This window comes from Lacerta agilis, chromosome 7, assembly GCF_009819535.1.
Source record: "Lacerta agilis isolate rLacAgi1 chromosome 7, rLacAgi1.pri, whole genome shotgun sequence".
NCBI classification, from domain to species: Eukaryota; Metazoa; Chordata; class Lepidosauria; order Squamata; family Lacertidae; genus Lacerta; species Lacerta agilis.
In genome coordinates, this window is record NC_046318.1 from 1,771,053 (window position 1) to 1,792,057 (window position 21,005).

Consider the following 21,005-nt stretch of genomic DNA (forward strand, 5'->3'; position numbering starts at 1 on the left):
TCCCAGTCAGCCCCGCCAGCAACAATAAGTCCCGCAGCTCCCAATATTCAATCAGGGAACAGGCCTACTTCTCGGCAGGGTTCCTCGCTTTCATCTGTTTCTCCTTCTGTGCAGGTTTGTTCACCCCCAGCCATGGAGGCGATCAGTATTCAATCATCTGACGAGGATCTTGCAACGCCCACAGTTCCATTGCGTGGTGGCAGGAAGCGCAGGAGTGGCCGCTCCAGACGCAGGGCCAAGAGGCACAGGGATGCTGAATTATCCTTTTCCACCAGTACGTCCTCTGACACTAGCGATGAAGAAATGGATTCCCCTCCCATCCTTTATTGGGGCCACATGGAAGGGTCCTCTGGGCTCCCTCGGTGGGTGTGGTTGAGGAGAGCTAATACACATAGAGCTAAATATGGCCTTCCCCTAGAGTGCATCAATGGTGTGCCAGTAAAGGATACTAAAGTCTCTACTAATTCAGCTAAAGACATAATCCCAGGCACACACTTATCTTTTAGGATCCGGAATAGGATCCTAAATGGGAAATTTGTGGATATGGTCAAACTAATTCCCCCAGATGAAGACTCCCAGGTTAAGGACAAAGCCAGGGCCTCACTAAAGAAGCAATCCAGTAAAGTTGGCCTTTCTTTTGATAAATGGCTTGATGCCTTTCAAGTTTTCGCATGTGTAGTTTCTGTTGCTTACCCGAAACAGAGCCTCCATCTTTGGCTTTACCTATCCACAGTGCGGTTGGCCTACACAATGGCTGGGGAAGCGGCAGCCATTGCCTATGACTGAAACTGTTGGTGTGGGGCCTGTAGGGTACATACAGCCCGTTGGGATTGGAAAGATCTCGATGTCTGGTCTACCTATGTTGCGCTATACATTGAGGCTAAGTCCTCGGAATTTGCAGTGCCGAAATTTGAACCCAAGAAAGCTGCTAAGCGGGTGTATTATTGCTGGGAGTATAACAAAGGCGCCTGCCAGAAGCAGACTTGCAAATACGCCCATTCATGTGACAAACCACCCAGCCGTATCCTGTGGTGTGAAGCGGCCCTTTCGAAGCCAGAGGAGAGGTGCGAAACAGGAGGCTAAGCCTGCCTCTCCTCAAAACGGTGACTCTAAATGAGAATTTGCTCACATTGGCATGTACTCCCATAAAATTACTTCCTCTGGAGAAATGGTTAGTGAAATATCCTGACCGCTCAGCAGCTCAATATATTTGGAAAGGGTTTTCTGAAGGCTTTCGCATTCCAGTGGTGTTCCTGCCTAGGTTGGCAGAAGTGGAAAATCAAAAATCAGTTAAGTTACCCCCTTTGGGGGTAGTGCCTAAGGTGGCGAAGGGGGAGTTTCGACTAATTCATAATTTATCTTACCCACAAGGGACTTCAGTGAATGATGCCATTCCTGCGGAATTAGCTTCAGTTAAATATGCCACTTTTGACCAGGCGGTCAAATTAATTAGGAGTTTTGGGAAAGGAGCCTTGCTGGCCAAATGCGATGTGGAAGCAGCATTTCCTCTGCTCCCGGTGCCTCCCCATGATTTTAAACTCCTTGGATTTAAATTTGAGGGGAATTACTATGTAGACAAGGCCATGCCAATGGGATGTTCTGTATCTTGTGCAGTTTTTGAGTCGTTCAGTACTTTCTTGGACTGGGCACTGTGCAGGAAAACGGGTTTTAGGGGCATGGCCCATTATTTGGATGACTTTTTGATTTGCTCAGCAGCTGAGTCAGAGGAGTGGGCCCAGCTATTGCTGGCCTTTGATGCCCTGACAAAGGAACTAGGTGTTCTGTTTTGTTGTTGTTGTTCAGTCGTGTCTGACTCTTCGTGACCCCATGGACCAGAGCACGGCAAGCACGCCTATCTTTCACTGCCTCTCGTAGTTTGGCCAAACTCATGCTAGTCGATTCGAGAACACTGTCCAACCATCTCATCCTCTGTCGTCCCCTTCTCCTTGATCTTTCCCAACATCAGGGTCTTTTCTAGGGAGTCTTCTCTTCTCATGAGGTGGCCAAAGTACTGGAGCCTCAACTTCAGGATCTGTCCTTCCAGTGAGCACTCAGGGCTGATTTCTTTAAGGATGGATAAGTTTGATCTTTTTGCAGTCCATGGGACTCTCAAGAGTCTCCTCCAGCACCATAACTCAAAAGCATCAATTCTTCAGCGATCAGCCTTCTTTAGCTGCTGATAAAATGGAAGGCCCTGCCACCAATCTTTCATATTTGGGTATTCGGTTGGATACAGTTACCCAGACATCCGCTTTGCCAGAGGAAAAAATTGTTGCCTCGCGTGCTCTCATTTCAGAGATCCTGCCCAGAGAGAAATTGACCTTAAGGCAGATTCAGTCCCTTTTGGGACATTTGAATTTTGCCTGCAGAGTGGTAGCCCCCGGCCGCCCATTCTGTGCACGTTTGGCAAGGTATCCCCAGGCCTGCGATCCCATCACAGGGTGCGAGTCCCCAGCGAGGTCAAAAGGGACCTGCACATTTGGCTAGAGTTCCTTGAAGGATACAATGGAATATCCTTGTGGCAGGACACTTTAAAATTGGAAACTGGTTTCCAGGTCCATTCAGACGCTGCCAGCTCATTAGGATTTGGGCTTTATTTTAGGGGTCGCTGGTGTGCTCAGAGGTGGCCCAAGCACTGGCAGGGTACTGCCATTCTTCGCGATTTAACCTTTCCTGAGTTTTCCCCCATTGTAGCACATTTGGATCTGTGAGTTCCAGGATAAGTGTGTCTGCTTCTGGTCTGATAACCAGGCAGTGGTGAGCGTGTTGGCCAGGCAGTCTCCTCGCTCCGAAAGAGTCTCCTCCCTGTTGCGCATATTTGTGTTGCGATGCCTCAAGTTTAATATTGTGTTTTCTGCCCGTTTTATTCCTGGTGCCAGTAACGAAATTGCTGACGCTTTGTCACGTTTTCAGATAGAGCGCTTCAAAACTTTAGCTCCAGCAGCCCAGCAACTTCCGGAATATTTCCCTCAGCCTTGGCAGCAAATTGTAATGCAGGGAGTAATCGCATCCATATCCTCATCCTGGACAAAAAGCCTGGACAGACTTTTTGGCCTTCAGGGCACAGTGTCCTGGAGTACAGGAGGCCCTTTGCCCAAATTCGCAGGAGGTGTTGCAATATTTAGCGCATCTACGCTTCTTGGGCCGGGCCGGGAAGTCTATTCGAATCCAATTGTCAGCCATTTCCTTCTTTTATAAGTCACTTTATTTAAGGGACACCTGCTCTAAATTTGTAGTGCGAAAAGCATTGGAAGGCTGGGCTAGGTTGCAACCACCAAAAGCCCCAGCAAGAAAACCAATTACTTTTGATATGCTTTGCATAATGCGCTGTAAATTGAGGCAAATTTGTTTGTCTACCTATGAGGCAAGACTCTTTTCGGCAGCATTTTCTATCATTTTCTTTGGTGCACTGTGTGTGGGCGAGGTGGTGCTTGAGGCACCACAGGGCGGAGTTTCCAGGGGTTTACTCCTGCAGGACATCCAACTGGCTAATTCTGAGCTGCTGCTCACCATACGCAATTAAAAAATGGATCAGTTGGGCAGAGGTGCCTTGATGAGTCTGCCGGCCAGTGGTGAACCTGGCCCTTGTCCAGTTAAGGATGTCCGGAAATATTTGTCCACCCTCCTGGGGATGGCCCGCTCCTCATTCATAAGGATGGCACGCCTTTGAAGAGGCATCAGTTTGCTGCGGTAATGCATATGGCAGTAGCAGCATGCAGCCAGCAGGCCACTGAATTCACACCTCATTCCTTCTGCATTGGGGCAGCTACCACAGCTGTGCATTTGGGCCTGTTGGTAGACAGGATCAAGGACCTGGGCCGTTGGAAATCTGAAGCTTACAAAGGGTACGTTCGGAAACGGTGCTGAGGTGGTCTGTAATTGTGTTTTGTTCATTTGTAGGTCCGCCTCCCTTGCATATCTGGATAGTCGGCACAGGACTGTCCACTGGGCCAGCAGGAGGGCAGTGGAGTCTGGAATTGGACACTGGCTCGGGCTTCCTGAGCACGTGCGGCTGTCCTGGATTTCCAGACAAGGAATGCATTGGGGGGAGCTTCTCCCAATGATTCAGAGCAGGCTGTCTATTGCGAACATGCCTGCTGCAATGGTGCTCCAGCTGGGTGAGAACGACCTGCCAGAAGCTCTCGGCCTGAGCCTGCGGACCCGCATGCAGGAGGACTTGGAAGAGTTGGTGGCAACTATTAGTCTAAAATGTTCTGGTCGCAACTCTTGCAGAGGCGCGCATGGAGAGGGAGTCGTAGCCCAGCTGCCACCGAGAGGTCCAGCAAACACGTCCAGAGCGTGTTGGCCAGAAATGTTTTGTCCATGGGGGGAGCCCTCATATGCCACCCGGGCATCACCTATCACAATGCATCCATTTACAGGCCTGATGGTGTTCACCTGTCTGTATTTGGGAATGATTTATGGCTGACCTCCGTGTCAGCAGGGTTGAGGGATTGGTTACAAGGGTGAGTGGTTGGCAGTGAGCACTTGTGCTCTTGGTGGCGGATAGGCTCTGGTTCAGGTGATAGGCGTGGCGTGGTGTGGCACGTGACGTGGCCACGCCTATGCAATGTAGGGTATTCCGGTAAAGGAATCCAGGGACTCATTGGTTTGGCGAACCCCGAAAGGGGTTCAGCCCGTGCCCGAGTCCAGGGGGCATCAGGGCAGCTGTTTGATGCTCCCTCCATCAGCTGTCCCTGGTGTTCATCCTTTGGCTGTCCTATGAACGTGGCTCTGGGACAGCGCTGCCTGCATGGGTGCAGGGAGACAGTCGAACCAGAACCTATGCAACCACTCACTTGATTGTAATCAATAAAGTTGTGGCCTAAATTTCTGCCAAAAACCAAACCAAATATCTGACTCCTGTGTGAATTTATTTGGGGATATTTCTAAAACCTCAAATAACAAGACTTGAAATGGAAGACTAAAAGAAGCTAAGGCAATTTGCTTTAATCCAAGCTAAATGGTAAAGAAATAGGAAGGGCAGCATATTAACATTTCAAAATGACCACATGTAATATGTCGTCAAACAGTACAGAAAGTTGAATAATCAATACTCCACTAATAGAATACAATATAGCAGAATTTAATCAAAATTGATTGTCCATTTTCAAAACCAAACACATTTTAAGTTTTGCCATGCTTACATCAGCTCATGTTAACCAACCCTTTGGTGTTCACTAACACTTTTCAGTGTTTTCAGACTCACCTTTAATCCCATCCCTCCAACATGGGACCTACTTTCTGTTATCCTTTTATTCTCTTATTCCTCACTCTAGCCAATTTCCTCTACCAGATCTCTCTCCTCCTTTTTAAAACTTTAGCAAACCATATTCAATTGGGGCATGACCCATCTATGTGTATCTATTCAATAACTGAAAACCAGTGGCATGCATTAAGCAGCTTTTGATCTTCATTGTGAAGGAGGCAAATAAACTACAAACTAATTTTATTCTGTCTAAAGAACACTGAACAAAGAGGAATTCTTTATCAGCAAATAAATCCTGCTGCAAGTTATACTTACTCATCAGGAAGAACTGGATTGTCATTCCTGGCTAATTTTCCTTGAATACCATGACACAGTTCAGGGGGCATGCCTACTGCCTATTGGGGAATAATAAAATCCTGATCAGATGAGCCAGACAAGAATGAATTAAATGTAATATCCATTAGAACAAATTTGACACACCTCTTTTTCACCAGACTTGTACTGTTCGAGAATGAAGTCATGAAGTTGATGCTGTTTCCCAACAAAGAGAACATCACCACCAAGGCTATTTCTTCTGACTGAAGAAAGAAGGGGGTGATAATTCTTCATTAAGAGCAACCTAATTAAAGAGTAATACTTACAAAACAGGCTCATGTTGCTTACTACCGGCACCACAAACTAAAAAAGTCCTCTCTAGATTTATCATTGATTTGACATTGTACAAAGATGTTTGCTTTGATGAGCATCCAAGTTTACTCTGAGTAATGGGGGAGAGGAGAGCATCCAATTGTCTTATACTAGTGCTTAATGTAACTGAACAACCTTCCATTGCTTTATCAGTGTACTAGTGTGGGACCACAATGAAGTTTCTGTCCACTTGGTACACACTTAACCATTTGCTTACAAGGTGTCATGCACCATGGGGATCAAGCCAGAAGAAACCCTGGGAGTCTGGCACCAGATGTCTTTCTGAAAATATTTATATACTGCCCTCTCATAAAACACGGGGTACAGCAATGTAAAAACGTGTAAATGTACAAAACAATGTAAAGCTGTAGAAAACAGTAATTAAAATGATGGGATACTCAATAAAAATTTAAACAACTGCATAGGCCTTTTGGCAAATAATGAATGAATGAAAAAAAAAACCTTTAACCAAAAAGGCTCTCAGAGTAACTTAGGAAAAATCAGTTCTGAGGATGTCCCCCCCCCCCTCGGGCTCTTCTTTTACATCATTTTATTATTTGTACCCTGCCCATCTAACTGGGTTGCCCCAGCCATTCTGTGCAGCATCCAACAGATATAAAAACATAGCAAGACATTACGCATTAAAAAGCTTCCCTAATCAGGGCTGCCTTCAGATGTCTTCTAAAATCTAAAAAGGCATGGCACACAAGGAAGGAAGAATAAGAGGAAGGAAAAGCAAGCTCAAGCACAATTCTTGAAGTCATAATCAATGTGAATGTGGCTCTGGTTGTCTTGCCCTTGATGAAGAGCAGTCCGTATCATAACAGATGCAAAAGGCAATAGTTCAACCCTTCTTAGCCTTTGGGTGGAGCATTTTGACATATTTGGTCAAAATAGGAGTCAGAATACTGCAAAAAGGGAGATTCAACTTAAACTGTGAAACATCAGGATTAATGCAGAGGCTGCATTTTCATTCTATACAGGTTACTAAGGCTGAGCACAGAGAATGGTAACAGTTCTTGGCACCTGAGATCAAAATAAAAGCAAACTGATTTATGATGTGGAAAGGCAGATGCGGGTTTTATATTAGGAAAAGGTAGCATTTCACAAAAGTACCACTGCCAAAAGCCTTGGTACTCAGAAAGATTATTTAATCCTGCAACTCTTACTTTCTTCAGGGGTGAGGTCAGGATACACCTCTGCTAGAGCAGCTCTCAGACGGCGTTCGTCAACAAAAGGCAACAGTGCAACTCCTACAGAAAACAAGTGATTAGAGTTCATATTTTCTTTTTATTAGTACAAAAGGGTAGGGTACAAAATAGTACAAAAGGGAGAAGAAACTTTGGCAAGAGCAAGCCAAATTGTCCCCAAATCATAAAAAGATCCTTAATGGATCAGACCCTAGTATTATCTAGTTCAACATCCTATTCTTACAGTGGCTCACCAAATCAAGTCAAGCTGAGCATATGGTTTAGCTCTCTCATTGAAATTAGTGAGACCTAATACCAGTAGTACAGGCAACCTTCTGTTTACACGGGGTGTTACGTTCCAAGGCATACATTAAATCACGTATAATTGGAACACCCAATTATAAATGCCTGCAAACACCCTCTAAACCTCTGGAAACTCTAGAAAAACTCTTTAAAAAACCAGCAGTGCTACCAGACGGGCAGGAATGGTGGCACTCAAGTCTTCCTCATCACGGGAGGACAATTTGCAAACAATGACAAGCGAGTAGACTGGTACCCCAAAGTGCTTGGCAATGGTTCAGAATCACTTAGTGGGGCTGATGGTGTCTTGCAGAGGAACATGGTGATGGACAACTGACACTTTTGTCTCTTCAGCTGGACAGGGCATGTTTGGGTGGCCTCCTGGTCCACGGATGCAGCTTCAACACAGGTGCCCATGTTCTTCAAACTGAAGTGTCATTGGAAGAGGGTCAGTCAACTGGAGCTGGCTCAGAACTCCTCTGCAGGCTGCTTGAAGCGCACATACAGCCTGAGAGCCATCTTGCGCAAGGTGCTGCCGTTGATGGGGAAATGCTGGTGGTTCATGTCCTCTAGCCACGGATTCAGTGCCTCATATGTCTTCACCAGGATCTCATCCCACACATGGCTGGGGACCTTGGCAGTTGTAGGTGTACTCACTTCCCCTGATGCCTGGGTTTTCTTCTTCTGTATCTTAATGGCACGTATGCTGGACTCATTCTTGCCAAACTTGCATGCCACAGCACACACGCTCATGCCATCCCATAAACAGCCCATCACTTCCATTTTCTCCTCCAGTGCACATGGGCACAACTCGCTGCCTCCTGAGTTTTGTCATCACCCAAGGAAGATGAAGATGTCATGTATTTAGGTGCCATCTCAAAGGACGGCTCAAATAAATTCCTCCAAAAACTCCACAATTGCTCCCTCTCAACCCTGTTCCTCAAACTCCACCTTGCCACAGGCCTCACCAGTTGGTGCAAGGGCTCTGGGGATTGCCATTGCAGAGGCTTGTGGGACTGCTGAGTGCTGTTTTCGCACCTTTTCTGACCTTTCTGGGCTCACTTAAAGTAACCTTATAACTTGAAATATACTAGAACTGTGGGATTATTTCTGTGTTTCAGTGCAAGTGTCTCTGTATATTTCCCTTTTAAAGTATATATTCCTTATGGGCACAGTCACATTTCAACTCTCTTTAGTCAACAGAAATAAAATTGCTGCAAAAGTATAAAGCACAACCTAGTCAATAAACACACTCTTTAAAATGAAGACTAGAAGATTTAAAATTGATTAACTTTGGTTAGACTGTACCAATGAACTGTGTCAAAGTATACATGAAAATATATAACTTTTCTTCAGTTCATTATGGTATTAGCTTTCAGTTTTTTGTTATTTCAGAACACTGAAGTTCTAAATTCAAAGTTATGAAGGTTCTCAGAATCCTAATAAAATTACTGAAGAATGCAAGACCCAAACATTTATTTTCAAGTATTTCTCTCTGGTTTTCTGCTATACAAGTAACTCAAAGCCGCTAAATAATTAAAATACCCCAAAACAAAATATGCTACATGAATAATGAATTTTCGTATTTTAGTTAATTTCAAGCCAAAATACTGTTATCTGATAACAGACACATAAATCATTTTGGCAAGTGGTTGCAAACATGATTTACAGAATAAATTCTTTCTTGTTTTGTTCAAATGACTCCAAAGACATATTGATGAATAAGTATTAATTTCGTGATCTTAAATATTACCTTGCCAAGCATATTTCTTTCCATTCAAATCAATAGCAAAGTCTTCGGGGTAAAAATCAATTATACTTGATTCCTGTTTTTTAAAAAAACCAAGATCATTACAGCGATTCAGAGATTTGTACAGTAACAGATGAAGAATCAGATTAATCTTGTACACAGCTTAGAGACCCTATTTAGTTATTATTGCGTCTACATTCCACCTTTTCTCCAAGGTGCGCAAGGTGGCACACACAGTCCATCCTCGTGAGGTAAATGAGGTTGAGAGGCAGTGACTGATCCAAAGTCACCAAGTGAGCTTCATGGCCAAATGGGGGATTCGAACCCATTTTGACGAAGTGGTTTATAAAGTTTTCTGAATTAAAAATAGTAATACAAATAAGCTATTTCTTTTCTTCTTTTCAAACTCAGTACAGTGGTACCTTGGTTTAGGAACTAAATCCTTTCCGGAAGGCCGTTCTTAAACCAAAGCGTTCTTAAACCAAGGGGTGCTTTCCCATAGAAAGTAATGGAAAACAGATTAATCCGTTCCAGACGATGAAAAGCAACCCCTAAAACAGCAATTTCACATGAATTTTACTATCTAATGAGGTCGTTGATCCATAAAATGAAAGCAATAATCAATGTACTGTACTATAAAATAAATGAAGCAGTATTGTAGATGATAAAAATGAAAATTAAAATTTTTTCTTACCTACACTAATGATAGTCATTGTTTGGATGGGGGGCTTTTATCCATATCCACAGTCACACAATCAATCAATCAATCAATCAATCAGTAGCTGAACTGGGATCCACACAAATTCCCCCCCACACACGCTGCTGCGGGAAATGCTCCCTAGAGCGTGCGCCTCCCGCAGCGGCGTGGGGGGGGGGAGTTGCGTGCTCACCAGCCAGCTGGCTCTCATCTTGGGAAACCATGCAACCTTTCCATGCACCTCCATCTCCCAAGCGGCTCAGCAGCAAGAAAAAGTTCCCTCTGCCTGGATGGGCTGCAGGAAGGCGCTCTGCTCACACAACGGTGGCAGCGGCTGCCCCCTGGGAACTACGCGGAGGCATGCACACAGCTGCCTTGGCCACCCATCCCGGTAAGTCGGAGGGAGAGGAGGAAACGAGTCCAGCTGGCAGCCGTTCTGCATACCTGGGAGTAAGCACTGTGCAACTTCCCTCCGCCCGGCCAGCTGGACTCGCCTCCTCCTTGCCCTCTGACTTACCGGGGCGGGCAGCCAAGGCAGCTGCAAGAACACCTCCACGTAGTTCCCGGGGAGCAGCCACCACCGTTGCTCGAGCAGAGCACCTTCCTCCCACAGCCCGGCCGGAGGGAACTTTTTCTTGCTGCCAAGCCGCTTGGGAGATGGAGGTGCAAGGAAAGGCCGCACGGTTTCCCGAGACGAGAGCCAGCTGGCTGGCTGGTGCACAGCTTTGCTCCCTCACTGCTGTGGGAAACGCTGTGACGACCCCCTTCTCCGGACAACGGAAGTGTGGCACTCAAAACAGAAGTGCACCTCCGAACAGAGTACATTTGTATACCAAAACAAAACAAACAAACAAAAACCCACGCAACCCAGAACACTCAGTTCCGGGTTTGAAGAGGTTGTAATCCAAAAAGTTCATTGGCTAGGCTGTCCATAACCTGAGGTACCACTGTATAAAGAACAGGTCAAAATGAACAGTACTTTGTTGACAATTTTCAAGCTCTGGTGCAATAACCACTTCTAAAGTTTGAAATTTCAAACTGTAAGTTTGGACATTTTCTAAATGTTAACACTTCAGACAGTAGCCTTAATCATTCTTGCCAGTTGTAGTTCTCACTGCTTATCTTGGGTACATACTCCACAATGTGGCTTGACCAGAATTGGGACCAGCTGGAGGGGCCATTTGAAGTCATCCTATCTCAGTGTTTCTCAAACTTAGGTCTCCCAGCTGTTGTTGGACTACAACTCCCATCATCCCTAGCTGGTAGGACCAGTGGTTAGGGATGATGGGAATTGTAGTACAACAGCTGGGGACCCCAGTTTGTGGAACACTGTCCTAGCTCTAACTGTTCCATAGTTCACTACAGCTAGCAAAGAACAAACTGGGCTCCAACTGGAAGAGGTGTACCCTGACCTCAAGTTGGTATGGGTTTCCAAGTTTCTGTCTCCAGTAAACAGAGTAAAACAGGCACATTATTCAGACAGATACTGAAGCTATTGATAGAATACCAAAACCAACATTTCAATTTTGAATAGATGAAAAGGTAAATAAACAAAAGCAAAATTCTTACCGGATCAGTCATAAGATTCCGCCAAGTTGGTGGGAGAAAGTTACCACTAGCTGCAGGAAAGACGCCCATAAGTTGTTCAAGAGGCCTGAACTGCCAGAAACAAAAGTCAACAGCAATAACTACTTTGATCACTCCCTTAAGAATATTAGTGACTTCCAATTGATTATTATAAAGATGAACAGTAATCTTACCGGTTTGGTTCCTTTTTCAAAGTCTGAGGGCATGTCTGCAATTCCTTCAAAATCTGAGGCAAATGGCGCATAATGGAATGGATAATACCATTTCCAGGAGGCACACCCCTAGTTTGCAAAATGTAAGAAGAAACCAAGTCACAGCTAGAAGACCCAGTAACTCTTCTGTAGGGAGACAGGCAAGACTGAAAGCCATCTGGTGACTAATTCAGATTAATTTCTAAAGCAACATATATATTTGTCAAAATATTTTTTTTGTAAACCAACTTAAGATATGGGACCAATGGTATAAAAATTCAAAAAATGAAACAGTGACCACAAATTTCTTTTCCAGTGGCAATGTCATTTTACATTACTACTAACTCAGTTGCCATTGCTTTACATATTGAAAACTTATTGCAATATACTGCAAAGATGACATACCAAACTTATTCACTGAAAAAGAAATCAAGTGATTGTAACATCTACAATTCACCAATGGTCAGCAGCATGGGGCAGAACATTTTCCATAACAAAAACATTTCAGTTTCTATAAAAGCACTGCTTCTCAAAATTTGCTTTTAATAATGGATACCATATTAATTAAACCCAACAGCTCCAAAATTCTCATTATCATTTTTCAGGAGTGTGTCAAGGAAGCATATGCCTATACAATTATGTCTACATGCCTACAGCACAACTGTATCTTGTGTGGGGGTTATGTTCCAGAAATGGCAAAACTACACATACCCAAAACACCCTTGCGCCAACACCCTTACCTTCCAAGCAATGCAGAGAGCTTTTAAGTTCTCTGCCTTGCTTTCCAGGCACTGGGAAGCTCTCACAGAGCCGTCTGAGTTCCTGCAAGAGCCTCCCTGAGCCTGTAAGCAAAAACAGAGAGCTTAAAAGCTATTTCTGCACCAGGAAAGCATGTGCAAAAGGAGCTTTTAAACTCTTTGCTTTGTGTGCAATTAATTTGTGGGATTTCAACTAGTTTTCTTTCAACCGTGCATATGATTAAATCATTTTGTATATGTACACACAGAGTTCTTTGTTGCCCAGTTGAGAAAACCAGATCCAGCATGTGGCCTGTCACATGCCTTGGGTCAATGACATAGAATTGTAGAGTCTGAAGTGACCTTGAGGGTCATGTAGTCCAACCACCTGAATTGCAGGAATCTCAACTAAATTATACATGATAGATAGTCATTCAACCTCTGCTTAAAAACCTTCAAGGAGAGTCCATCATCTCTCATGTGAGTCTGTTCCACTGTGGAACAGCTCTTACTATACAGAAGTTCTTCCTAATATTTCGCCAAAATCTCCTTTCTTGTAAAATGAAGCAATTGATTTGAGTCCTAGCCTCTGAAGCAGGAGAAAACAAGTTTGTTTTATCTTCCATGTAATAGCCCTCAAGATATCTGAAGAAGGCTATTATATCTACCCTCTATCTCCTCTTTTCCAGTCTAAACATACCCAACTCCCCCAACCATTCCTCATAAGACTTGGTTTCTACACCCTTGATCATCTTGGTTGCCCTCCTCTGTGCACATTCTAGCTTGTCAATATCCTTCTTAACCTGTGGTGCCCAGAACTGGGCACAGTATTCCAGGTTTGGTCTGACCAGGGTTTAATTGAGCAGGACTCTGACTTCCTTTGATTGGGACACCAGACTTCTATTGACGAAGCCTAGATTAGCATTAGCTTTATTTGCTGCTGCATCACACTGCAGTCTAGCAAAAATAGAAGAGGTAGAAGTCATCTAAAGAGCAAGAACAGCTGACTTATAGGTTCTAGATAAAGCCAGGCTGAGTGCATTTCTGCTGAATCCTTCAGTCTGTAAACAGTTCAGACTTTTCAAGCTCACAGAATCCTGACTCACTGACTGTTGCAATTATAGCTGACAATAGTTTGCTTCCTGACAATCCTAATGTGCTTTTATTTTTTGCAGCTAGTTTGCCAGAAGACTATTTTGTTGTCAGAGCCATTGTCGAGCAGAAGGCAAAAAGGCTTTCTTTATTGTGGCATCAAAAGCACTACAGAAAGACAGCTGTGATAAGGCAAAAAAGAAGAAGGTAGGAATATTTTTTAAGAAGGAGATGCAGACCAAAAACAGGCCTGAGCTAAGAATGACGGGGAGAGGAACCCAACTTCTATGCTGGAAAGGGCAGAAATGAACTGAGGAGCCACCAGCAGGAGAAAGGATAAAGGAAAAAAAAAATCTAGACCACATCCTTGCTTTCTGGGTGGCTGGAAAAGGCACAACCCACAGTGGATGCCTCCCACACCAAACAAGAGGCAAGGTTGTGCAGGGAAGTAGGAGCACATGAACCTCAGAAGAGGTTCAGCTCATTTATATTGCATTAAAGCATGGTTTAACATATTCCTTTTATATTAAGGAAGTTTGAAGTTACAAAAAACAATGGCATCAGATGCGATTTGAGAAATCATACAGACAAAAGTAACACTAAGTGCTAATTCAAAGCAAACACCAATAACTTCCAAATCACATGCCTGGATCTAAGTCAAATCTACTACCTCAACATAACCTTATGGCAAAGAGAGAAGGCCAGGTCGTGAGGGCATCTTATTTAAATGTGGTTAATGTCTACTGGCTTTAAATAATCCAAATTTTTCTGAATCTGCACAACAGACCTAATTTATTAATCTTTATAATAACTATCATTCATTATCTATTGTTAAACATTTCTTCGGACTTCAATTGAATGAAACATTTCTGACCATTACACACATACAATAGCAGTGCATTACAATTGCCCCAAATTTCAATCTAAACTATTCAATATGCTGCTGTAGAAAGATAACATAACAACTGCACTCCAGACTGATCACTCATGATATCAGGTTTTTACAAAAATAAAGTGGCTGTAAAATGTCATTACAACATTATTTGCTTTATTAAGCTTTAAAGTGCTCAACATAGCTAACAGAATTAAACATTATAATACTATATATATATATATATATATATATATATATATATATATAATGGCTACTGTTAGGACGTTCAGTGGTTGCTCATGAGTAACGCGCCAGAACGCAGAACTTCTAAAAACTAAGTACTTTATTGTGAAAGCTATGTACAGTGCAGCAAAGTTTCAAACGTCCATCTCTCTTTTTTAATATTTAAAATTTAACTTTATTAAAATTATTAAAATACAAATATATATAAATAAAGACAAATGAAGAATAATGAAGAACAATAGCAACAACCAAACCCAAACAAAAAAAATATTCCATAACTTATGTAACTCATAAAAATTTGTAAAAGTTTTCCAGTTAACGAAGAAAACTTCAAACATCCATCTCAATCCCCGGCAGAGTCCAGGAATGAAGTCTTCCGGTTCTTTGTCCAGCAGAAAAGCCGCGGGATTCTGAACCCCCGCCTCCCTCTCCCACGTCCTTCCTGCAACTTGACCCCAATCCCCACTTTCCCTGCGGTGCTGAGGCTCTCTGACCCCTTCCAAGCCCCTGCACCGCCTTCCTGGCTCCACCTCCCCTTCCCCGCTTGAGGAATGGTTGCTTCCGGCTGAGGAGGGGGAGGAGGAGCTCGTGAACAACGGATGTGGATCCCTGTATTCTAAACGCTCCCGCGACGCCGGCAGCCGCGGGGAGGGGGTTTTCCTGACAGCTACTAAAATCAATTTCATGAAGATAGCTTCAAGCAAGTAATGAAAATGTCACAGGGTCTCCTCTGTGTCTAAATTTCCAGATTTACAATGAAAACCTGCTCCGGTCTTTGCATACTCCTCTGTCAATTCTATACCAGCAGTGATGCTATACCACTGGCTGTTGTACCTCTAATTATGCCATTGCTGAGCCTTATTAAATTATTTGGGAGACAAACAAAGTTTTTTGAAATTTGGGGGGAAATATAAATTTTAATGAAAAATAATAAGTACCTGATAATAGTACCGGAGAACCCAGCAAAGCCCTTCTACATAAGACTGTACAACTTTACGACGGAAATTTTTATCAGCGACATCAACATCAAATTTGTTCTTGTAGTAGCGCTGTTTCCAGCCAGCTTCCCATAACCTGTACAACAATTCAAGCTTTGTTGTTATTATTATTATATAACATGACTAAATAATATACAATTCAATTTTTAAAATTGTTTTAATACAAGATTAAGTAGTATAACAGCATCACACGCCTTTGTTGACCCCAGAAAACTCTTAAGAGGTAAGTAACATAGCCCCCTTTCTCATTCTTTCCTTCATTCCCTTCCTGTTAGCCAAACATGAGTGCACACAGACTGGGATCCAAGGGCCCCCTTCACTTAATCTAAGAAGCTTTCATAGAGGTTCACAGAGACCCTTCTGGCACACGGTAGAAGAAACAGATTCAGCTGGAAGGGAAACCACTCCTCCCCCAGCGTGTTTCTTTGGATCTCAGTCACCAGGCCTTGCTCGACCATGACATTTGTGTGGCAGGTGGAGAGCTTGGGCAACTCATCAGCTCTCAGCCTAAGCTACCACACAATTTTGTTAAAAAATAAAAATAAAAATATCATTCCAGTAGCACTTTAGAGACCAACTAAGTTTGTTCTTGGTATGAGCTTTCATGTGCATGCACACTTCTTCAGATACACTGAAACAGAACACAATTTTGTTGTGAGCATGAAGTACAACTGTGTGCTATTTGAAGGAAACAGGAGCTCCAAGTTTTGCTTGTGGAACTAATATCCTCTCTCTTGGGAGCAGTTAACCTAACAGTGAAGTATGTATATTAAAATACATTTTCTGAATCCAACCCCCTCACCCTGTGTACAACCACAAAAGAGTACATCAGTCCTCCAAAAAACTACAGGCTCCCCATTAAAAGCTATTATGGAGAATCCCCCAGCTTTTAGAAAGCATTTTAGAGGGGAGTTGCTGTAAGAGGTGCCCATATACAAGCAGCAGTGACACTGTGCTACTTTGGATTCATGCCACAATTTCTGACATATTTAAGAGTAATGGGGAGAATATATGAACTCATGAGGCTATCTTATACAGAATCAAACCACTGGTCAACTTAGCCAAATATTGTCTCCCCTGACAGGCAGAGGCTTCCAGCTTGAGGCTTTTTAAACTGGAGCTGCTGGGTTTTTAGACTGGAATTTTGAGCATAAAAGTATATCCTTTAGCAATAATCCAATTCCCCAAAGGAGCTGAAGTAAAGCCTTAGGTAAAGAGATTTGGTTGTAGAACTTTAAGAGTTAAACAGTTTCATTTATGCTGTAAAACAATGACATTCTGCTCACAGCGGCTGAGCTGAATACTGAACCTCTAGCCAATCTGGTGCTGAGTCTCAAAGGGAGTAGTAGCTTTTAGGACGAAAACCTTCATGCATACTAATGGAGACACTTAAAATTTAACAGCTATAGCCTACACATCTCACTGGAATTTCCTGAGTATCCCAACCCTCCACATTAATTATTGGTGGATAAAAAGATCATGGAAAAGCATTAGAAGGTGCTATAGATAAAGGGTAAACAGTATTAATGAGGCGACATCCCTTTTGACAATTCACTAACAAAGTACCAAATGTATCACCTGATATTATCTTCAGGCTCAGGTTCACTGTCACTGTCCTCTGCTTTCCGCTTAATTCCTCCTGCTGGGGATGGTGAACCATCAGAGGTGAAACTCGTATTAGGAGAAGCTGAAGGAGTCTGGGGATGTAGTAGTCATGCAGATAGTTGGAAAAAGGTTTCATTACACTTATAAAATTAATGGCTTTGTCATAAAGAAATAAAAAGAGAACCATCTATTTTATTGAGGTGCAGAAGCTGGGATCCAAAAGAATCATGTACAAGCTAGTTCTAGGCACCCAAGTGGCTTTGTGCAAGTAGCATTTCATTCCATGTAAAAAGCCACCCGGGGGGGGGGGCGTTTCAAAAGCAGATTGTGATATGGCAGGCAGGGAGAGTCACTGTGTTTAAAAGAAGAAGGAAAACATACCACTAGAGATCCTGCTCCCCCAACTCAACATAGCTGAAGAATGCTTTATGTGTTACAATTTTATTAGGTGCATCTATCAGTTAAAACCATTAAAAGTGCATATGTGTTGTTTTAACTTCATGTAAACAGTGGAAATTTGTGCTGGAAGATGCCAGTCTTGGCTCCACACATATGGAGCAAACTTCCTTGTACATGAAACTGGGGTGTGTATGTGTATGTCTCAAGAGTTCATTAATTTGACTGACTGATTGAATGATTGATTAAATTTCTATCCAGTCCTTCCTCTCAAAGGAACCCAGGACAGCAAACATCAAAACAATTAAAAAACAACAACACATTTTAAACATTTTAAAACAAATGTTTGCATACAAACACATGCACAAACAGAGGCACATCGTAAGGAGACAAAGGCAATTCCTGGTCTCACCCTGGGTTTAACCTCTAGGACCAAGGGAGCAAAGGTAAAATTAGAAAATGGGGAGTAGGAAAAAGGAGGGATTTTTGGATGAATGGTGGGAAAAGAGGAAATAAATGATATCTCAGAGTGCCAAAAACAGTAAATATTAACAGTAAAGGTAAAGGTAAAGGGACCCCTGACCATTAGGTCCAGTAGCGGACGACTCTGGGGTTGTGGTGCTCATGCTGGGGTGGCCAGCATGACTAAGCCGCTTCTGGCGAACCAGAGAAGCACACAGAAACGCCATTTACCTTCCCGCCAGAGTGGTACCTATTTATCTACTTGCACTTTGACATGCTTTCGAACTGCTAGGTTGGCAGGAGCAGGGACCGAGCAACGGGAGCTCACCCCATCGAGGGAATTCGAATCGCCAACCTTCTGATCAGCAAGCCCTAGGCTCTGTGGTTCAACCCACAGCACCACCCACACCCCTAAATATTAACAGTAGAAAACTACAATAAACAGAAACCAAAAGTATTCTCTTTGGAATTCTCAGGCACCTCACTTTCATACAATCATAAAATTGCAGAGTTGGAAGGGACCACAAGGTTCATCTACTATTCTAATCCCCCGCAATCTCTTGAAAATGTATTTGTGGTAACAGGCTTGTTCAGTTGCTTACAATGTTCTGAGTAGTCAGCTATTTTAATAATAGTTCTGATGTTTTGTAAGAGGGCTGCATATAAATATTTCAAATAAATAAATAAGGGTGTGACAAGTATAGTGAAGTTCAAGAAGACAGTTGCTTATCTACAGTATAAGCAGCTATTTAAAAGAACTTTAAGTTGTACTTAAAAGAGATTCACTTGCAGAAATAAAACTGAGCCACTAGTAAGCCACAAGTCTATAAACTCACTTAGTCATTACTTCTATGCTTGTGACAAAATTCAGATCAATCACTTACAGTGCTCTGTCTGTCCTGCATTCTCATTTCAAAGGCTGCATGTCTTGGATTATTGATGGGTTGATGACTTCCTCTATTTCCCCTCCCCAAAGGTTGTGGGGTGAACTGGCCACCAGGCATAGAATGCTGTTCCCTCTAGATGAGCAGACATACATTAGCAGAAATGTTTATCATCATTTTCCAGGCAAGAATGAAATATTTCTTGAATGCTGAGACTCAGCAGAGGCTGCAATTATGTACACAAATCCATGGGGTTCCACTGATAAAATAAGTAAGTAGCAGTATACATTTTATCCAACGCTTCCACTTGGATTTAGATTGTTTTAGTAGATTGGTTAAAGTGCTTCAGCTTTGTCACTATGTTATCTCCATTACTAAAACAGTTGTCAAGAACAGAACAAGTGTTACAACTATGAAATAAGCTTAGAACCAAAATCTAAACATGTGCTAGCCATCTGCCACAGGCTGCATTTCCAAATCTAATCAGGAGAGCAACAGTACAATCCTAAGCATAAAAGGAGCTGCTGCCCCTGCTCACTTCCCTTGCCCATCTTGTCCAACCTGCCACCCTCTTCCCAAGCTCCCTTTACACTTCACCCCAACACCCCATTGCCCCCCATAGGCTGCCAACCTCCCCCAGACCTCCTTGCCACTGAGGGAAGCCTGAAGCTTCTTTCTCATGAGCGGCAGCAGTAGCGAGGATGGGGGCAGATGAAGGAAGGAAACACAGCAGGATGCAAGTCTGGATCATTTGCTAGAGCTGAGATCTAAATAATTGTTCAGCTAGTTCCATGAGCCTAATGAAGCACTAGGCATGTTTCTCAAAGGCCCCCATGTTTCATGTCCAAGAGAAACTTCAAGAGTAGTTTGTGATAGAATAGGTATTGCAAAAAAAAAAAAGCTGCAACATTATTTATTTATTTTGAGCCTACATTTTAACTCAAAATGGTCAAGAAGTTGGCTCACATAAATAAATAAGCATATTAGGGCTATTTTTACCCTAACACGTATTTGTCTTAAATCAGGATGTTGCAAGGAAAAACAACAGGGCTAGAAGCTCTATATTTACTTTCATCCTTTTTCTTTTCTCCTTCTGCCTTCTTCTGAAATTTTCCTAAAATGAAGAATGATGATATTAGAACTGTGTGCCATACAAATTACATGGAAGAAATCAAAAATAGTAGACCAACACGGCTACCTACCTGTATCAAAAATATTTATTAGGGTCATTTCTTGGAAAATAAAATGCTCAAACAATTATTCATACTTGCCATATGCAGAACTCCCTACTTCATGCTACAAAAAAATGCTGCTGTTCTAAACAAAACAAAACTAGAATCCAACTAAAATACTCATAAAAATGTTTAGGAGTATCCACTTGTTTGTTTAAATCTCCAGGTGCTTTCCTACCACATAGTACACACTCAACATATCACCGTCAATCACAAAGCAACATGCACGCTTTCATGTTTACTAGGTCTTTTACAGACTGGATGCTGAGCAAAAATCAAAAGGTATGGAGGGAATGGGAAAATGTTGCTCAGCATAATGGAAGCTGAAGTTGAGGTCTGCTGTAAGACAGCTACCATTGCTTCTTTGTCCAAGAATGTCTTATTGCAACACCCTGCCCAGCAACAATCTTTTTCTGTTTTTGCATTCCCCCCTCACATTCAAGTGAAGGAAGTATTCTGTTCAACTCAAAGGTTTGCATTCTTATTTATTATTATTTTTGGTCCTAATGAAGTTATTTTTTCCCCTTTATTTTTTCCTTCGGTCTCAGCATTGTAAGTCTCCGCATCACTTTAGTCAGAGTGGTGCATGGTGTCTCATCATGGACCGTCCTAATGAAGTTATTGTTTGTTTTGCTGTCCTTACACTCTCTCTGTCTCCCGAATGGGCCAACACGGCTCCTGTTTCTTTTCCTTTCCTCATAGAGCTGACTTAAAAACATTAAACCAGCCATTCAAAAAATCAAATAAACCCCAGATACAACACACATTCATCAACAGCTTACAGAGGCAAACTATCCTCTAATGTCTCTGGTTAAAACATGATTTTTTTAATTTATTGCATACTAGAGTAACACCAAGATAATAATCAACC

The 21,005-nt window shown here is 42.7% G+C and overlaps 1 protein-coding gene across 1 annotated transcript in view; it reads right to left on the reverse strand.

Moving 5' to 3' along the window:
• Positions 1 to 21,005, reverse strand: part of XRN2 (5'-3' exoribonuclease 2) — a 55,340-nt gene that overhangs the window by 18,076 nt on the left and 16,259 nt on the right. Inside the window, exons 14-23 of the mRNA XM_033154120.1 lie at positions 19,972 to 20,016; positions 18,903 to 19,037; positions 17,134 to 17,252; positions 15,496 to 15,631; positions 11,594 to 11,701; positions 11,403 to 11,492; positions 9,140 to 9,212; positions 7,066 to 7,149; positions 5,690 to 5,787; positions 5,525 to 5,604 (exon numbers count right to left, since the gene is read on the reverse strand). Of these exons, the coding sequence (XP_033010011.1) occupies positions 5,525 to 5,604; positions 5,690 to 5,787; positions 7,066 to 7,149; positions 9,140 to 9,212; positions 11,403 to 11,492; positions 11,594 to 11,701; positions 15,496 to 15,631; positions 17,134 to 17,252; positions 18,903 to 19,037; positions 19,972 to 20,016 (968 nt within the window). The remainder of the gene's footprint in view (positions 1 to 5,524; positions 5,605 to 5,689; positions 5,788 to 7,065; positions 7,150 to 9,139; positions 9,213 to 11,402; positions 11,493 to 11,593; positions 11,702 to 15,495; positions 15,632 to 17,133; positions 17,253 to 18,902; positions 19,038 to 19,971; positions 20,017 to 21,005) is intronic.